At 47.8% G+C, this 4,251-nt stretch overlaps 1 protein-coding gene across 1 annotated transcript; it reads left to right on the forward strand.

Annotated features, from left to right (window-relative positions):
* Positions 1 to 1,335: 1,335 nt before the first annotated feature.
* LOC101774247 (chalcone synthase 1) lies at positions 1,336 to 3,446 on the forward strand. Its single transcript, XM_004975115.1, has 2 exons — positions 1,336 to 1,619; positions 2,203 to 3,446. Exons 1-2 carry the CDS (start codon positions 1,433 to 1,435, stop codon positions 3,210 to 3,212), a joined length of 1,197 nt encoding a protein of 398 aa, XP_004975172.1. The 5' UTR covers positions 1,336 to 1,432; the 3' UTR covers positions 3,213 to 3,446.
* Positions 3,447 to 4,251: the final 805 nt, after the last annotated feature.

Consider the following 4,251-nt stretch of genomic DNA (forward strand, 5'->3'; position numbering starts at 1 on the left):
AAAAGTTGTAGCTTATTCTAAAAATCACAAATATGAGCTCTAAATAACACATGCATATAAATGAAAAATTTCTCCATTGTATCTTATTCTAAAAATCACAAATTACTCTAGCTCTAAATCATAAAACGTAGTATACTAACCATGTATCAAGGGAGGATGAAGTTTCTAACCTTTAGAACACTTGAATGAGTGAAATTTCCATGAAATGGTCTTCAATCCGGCAGCACCTCCCTTATGGCGTCATAGATAGGATGAAGCCCGAGCTGTGGTGAATGGCTGGTTTAGGAGGAGGAAGAAGGCGGATTTATAGGAGGGAAGTTAGTACCAGGTGGAAGCTCCACCCAGTACTAAAGGTCCTGTGGCACATTAGTACGGGTTGGAGGCTCTCCAACCGGTACTAAAGGGTGCCCCCAACTGGTACTAAAGGGGGGTCACGAGTGGCTCCCGAGGAACTTGCTGTTAGGTCCAGTACTAATGCTCACATTAGTACCAAGTCCATTTGCAACCGGCACTAATGCAGTGGACGAAAGGTCTATTCTCCAGTAGTGTATGTCTCTAGGCGTAGTATATATCTAGGTGCATATCTAAAACTATGTATTTAGAAAAACTAAAACAAATAGTAATTTGGGATGGAGGGAGTAGCCATGTTGATTTCATTTTTTTCGTCCCCTTTTTATCATCTCTTTCTAGATGAATCGGCTTGGCTATGAAGTTATCAAGAAAGACATCAGAACACGTATATATGTGATAGTGGTAACAAATGTCCAATTGCAAGTCTACATGGTGCTTGATCCGCATAACTAGCTAGGGTGCTTGTGTGAAGCCACATGGAACTTATTATATATTTATATGTGTGAATATTGTGCATATCATATGCAAGATATTTAGTTAACCACCAGACCTTAGCAATAATCATTTTCAATCATGTTATCCTAACTGTATTTCAGACGGTTTGGAATATTTACCGCAGACGTTGGTTTCGTCAGCTGCGTTCTAATAAGCTGAAACCACCGACTATTGTAGTCGTAGGTGCTCGTCCGAAGGCACATGAAATTTATATGTGTGAGTACTATGAACTGTTGCGTGGCATGGAGCATGCATGCTAATCTCTCCTGAGTTGTTCCGTCCAGATGATGGCTGTTTTAGTAGTACAGGAATTCGATACGACGACGACGATGACACTAGTTTTCTCAAGTTTTCGGCGTGCTGGCAGGATACCTGGGTAACAAGTCCGCTCCCAGGTACCTTTACGAATGGCTCAACGAGAAATTTTGTTACCACACTCGACTATAAAAATAGGCCACTGATCGACCATGGCATTCCACCCCAAGCACACAGATATCGAGACGTACTACAAGCTGGTACGCTAAGGCTTGAGAGCTATACCTTGCTGCTTGCTGCTTTCTGTTTCAGCTCCCGGCGGAATCGAGAGATGGCGGCGAAGGTGACGGTGGAGGAGGTGAGGAAGGCGCAGCGCGCCGAGGGCCCGGCGTCCGTGCTGGCCATCGGGACGGTGACGCCGCCAAACTGCGTGTACCAGGCGGATTACGCGGACTACTATTTCCGGGTCACCAAGAGCGAGCACATGACCGAGCTCAAGGAGAAATTCAAGAGGATATGTGCGTATGCAACACTACTAGTTCTCTTCCTATACTCCCAGACGTCTTCCGATAACTGAACTGGTTTGCTAGCCATAATCGCATGCGTCATGCTAAACATGCTTTCCTAGTTTGCACGTCATGCTAAACATGCTTCGATCATCATGCATGTTCACGTCCTGTGCTGAACCAACCTGGTAAATGGCGGCCACCAGAATGGTTTGGTTTTTGTTTTGAGTGGGTAGGTAGTAACGAAGTTTAAAGGTGACAGAGGGACCTCCAGGACGGACCAAGTAACGAATTTAGCAATTTCATTGACAAAGCTCGACCCCTTTTTCTAACTTTTCCTCTATTAGTCGATTATTCCTTTATATTCTCTCCACGGTAAGTTTTATTGTCCAGCAGATTGGACCGGTCACTGTCTTCAAATCCTTGCATAGTTGCATATATGGGCCCCAATTCTAGTTTTTCAAAGGCTAAAAAACTTACTGATAATGCATGTATTCATCTCGGATAATAATGTCATTTGCAAACATTTAATCTGTACTATGCAATCCTTTAAAAAAATTTGAATTTCAAACGTCATGAGTGTGGGTGGGTGCAGGCCGCAAGTCGATGATCCAGAAGCGCTACATGCACTTGACGGAGGACATCCTGCTGGAGAACCCCAACATGGCCTCATACTCTGCCCCATCCCTGAACGCACGCCAGGACATCCTGGTGGAGGAGGTACCCAAGCTGGGCGCCGCAGCGGTGGAGAAGGCGCTCAAAGAGTGGGGCCAGCCGCGTTCCCAGATCACGCACATCATCTTCTGCACCACCTCCGGCGTCGACATGCCCGGCGCCGACTCCCGGATCATCAAGCTCCTCGGCCTGGACCCCTCCGTGAAGCGGGTCATGCTCTACCACCAGGGCTGCTTCGCCGGCGGGATGGTGCTCCGGATCGCCAAGGACCTCGCCGAGAACAACCGCGGCGCCCGGGTGCTGATCGTGTGCTCGGAGATCACCGTGGTAACGTTCCGGGGCCCCTCCGAGGCTCACCTCGACTCGCTAGTCGGCCAGGCTCTGTTCGGCGACGGCGCGGCTGCGGTGATAGTAGGCGCGGACCCCGACGAGCATGTGGAGCGGCCATTGTTTCAAATGGTATCAGCGTCGGAGACCATTCTGCCTAACTCGGACGGCGCCATTGAAGGTCACCTCCGTGAGGTTGGGCTCACCTTCCATCTCCAGGAAAGAGTCCCGGAGCTCATCTCCTCCAACATCGAGCGCCTGTTGGAGGAGTCCTTCAAGCCGCTCGGCATCTCCGATTGGAACTCCATCTTCTGGGTGGCGCACCCCGGCGGCCCGGCAATCCTGAACGCGGTGGAGTCCAAGGCTGGAATTGACAAGGCCAGGCTCCGCGCCACCCGCCAGGTCCTTTCTGAGTATGGCAACATGTCAAGCGCCTGCGTGCTCTTCATCCTCGACGAGATGCGGAAGTTCTCGGCCGAAGATGGACGAGCTACTACCGGTGAGGGCATGGACTGGGGTGTGCTCTTTGGCTTTGGTCCAGGCCTCACCGTCGAGACCGTCGTTCTCCACAGCGTCCCCATCACTACTGGGCATGCCGCATAACCGTTACCGTCATAGATATAAGAAATAATAGCCTCTCATATCACTTATGGGCTATGGCTATCCACACCACCACACCCTAATGGTTTATTTGGATTTGTCACGCAAAAAATGTAGGAGTACTACAGGAAGTACCCCTTGTGTTTTTTAAGAATTTAGTATTTCGTATTGTATTAGCTACTTTGTCAACCCGTGCAATTCAGCTGGGCTAGTAATAAACATGTGTTATTCTGAGAATTGTAAGTTTGTCGGTTTAACTAAACTTTCCATCTTTGTTGATGTTATTAGCTAGTATCTTAATCACACTTGTTGGTGCTTGCTGTTTGGATCTCCCAAATTAAAAACAAAGCAGAATAACAAAAATAAGTTTTGAAATGAGCTTCAAGAAAACAAGCGTAAGGTTGTTACTCGGTTAACCATATTTTCAAATAATTATTTGGTTGGATCTCAAAAACAGAAAATGGATTCCCGCGTCGTGGTATCTATCTTCAACAACTGTCCCACGAACTCAACATCCATCATCCCTCTTAACTAATTTCAGATTATCTCCCTCTCTCTTTCTCACTTGTGCTATTCGGCGAGCATATCTCAAATTGTCTTGTGTTACATTCAGTTTTGTTCGTGATATACCGTAAGGATAAAACACTGCTAGAAAAATAACTTTTCATCCCTAACCTTAGTACCGGTTGTTTTTGGATCCGGTATCCGGTACTAATGTTAGCATTAGTACCGGTTCCAAAGTTGGGACTCCCTGGAGTCCCGGCCTCTAGTACCAGATGGGGATTTCATCCAGTACTAGAGGGTCACCTCTAGTACTAGAGGCTTCTCCCGCGCCTGCCTCGAGGACTAAGATTTTTTTAGCTATCTTCCTCTCACTCCTGCCACCGCACAGCACAGCGCAGTGCCTTATCTCGTCCGATCCCTTCCTCCTTCTCTTCTCCATTCTTCTCTCGTCTCTTCCGCACAGCACAGCGCCATCTTCTCTTTCCCTCCCGCTCCTCTTCTCTCCATTCTTCTCTCCCTCCTTCTCCCTCCCGCTCCT

This window comes from Setaria italica, chromosome VII (genome assembly GCF_000263155.2).
Source record: "Setaria italica strain Yugu1 chromosome VII, Setaria_italica_v2.0, whole genome shotgun sequence".
Taxonomy (NCBI): domain Eukaryota; kingdom Viridiplantae; phylum Streptophyta; class Magnoliopsida; order Poales; family Poaceae; genus Setaria; species Setaria italica.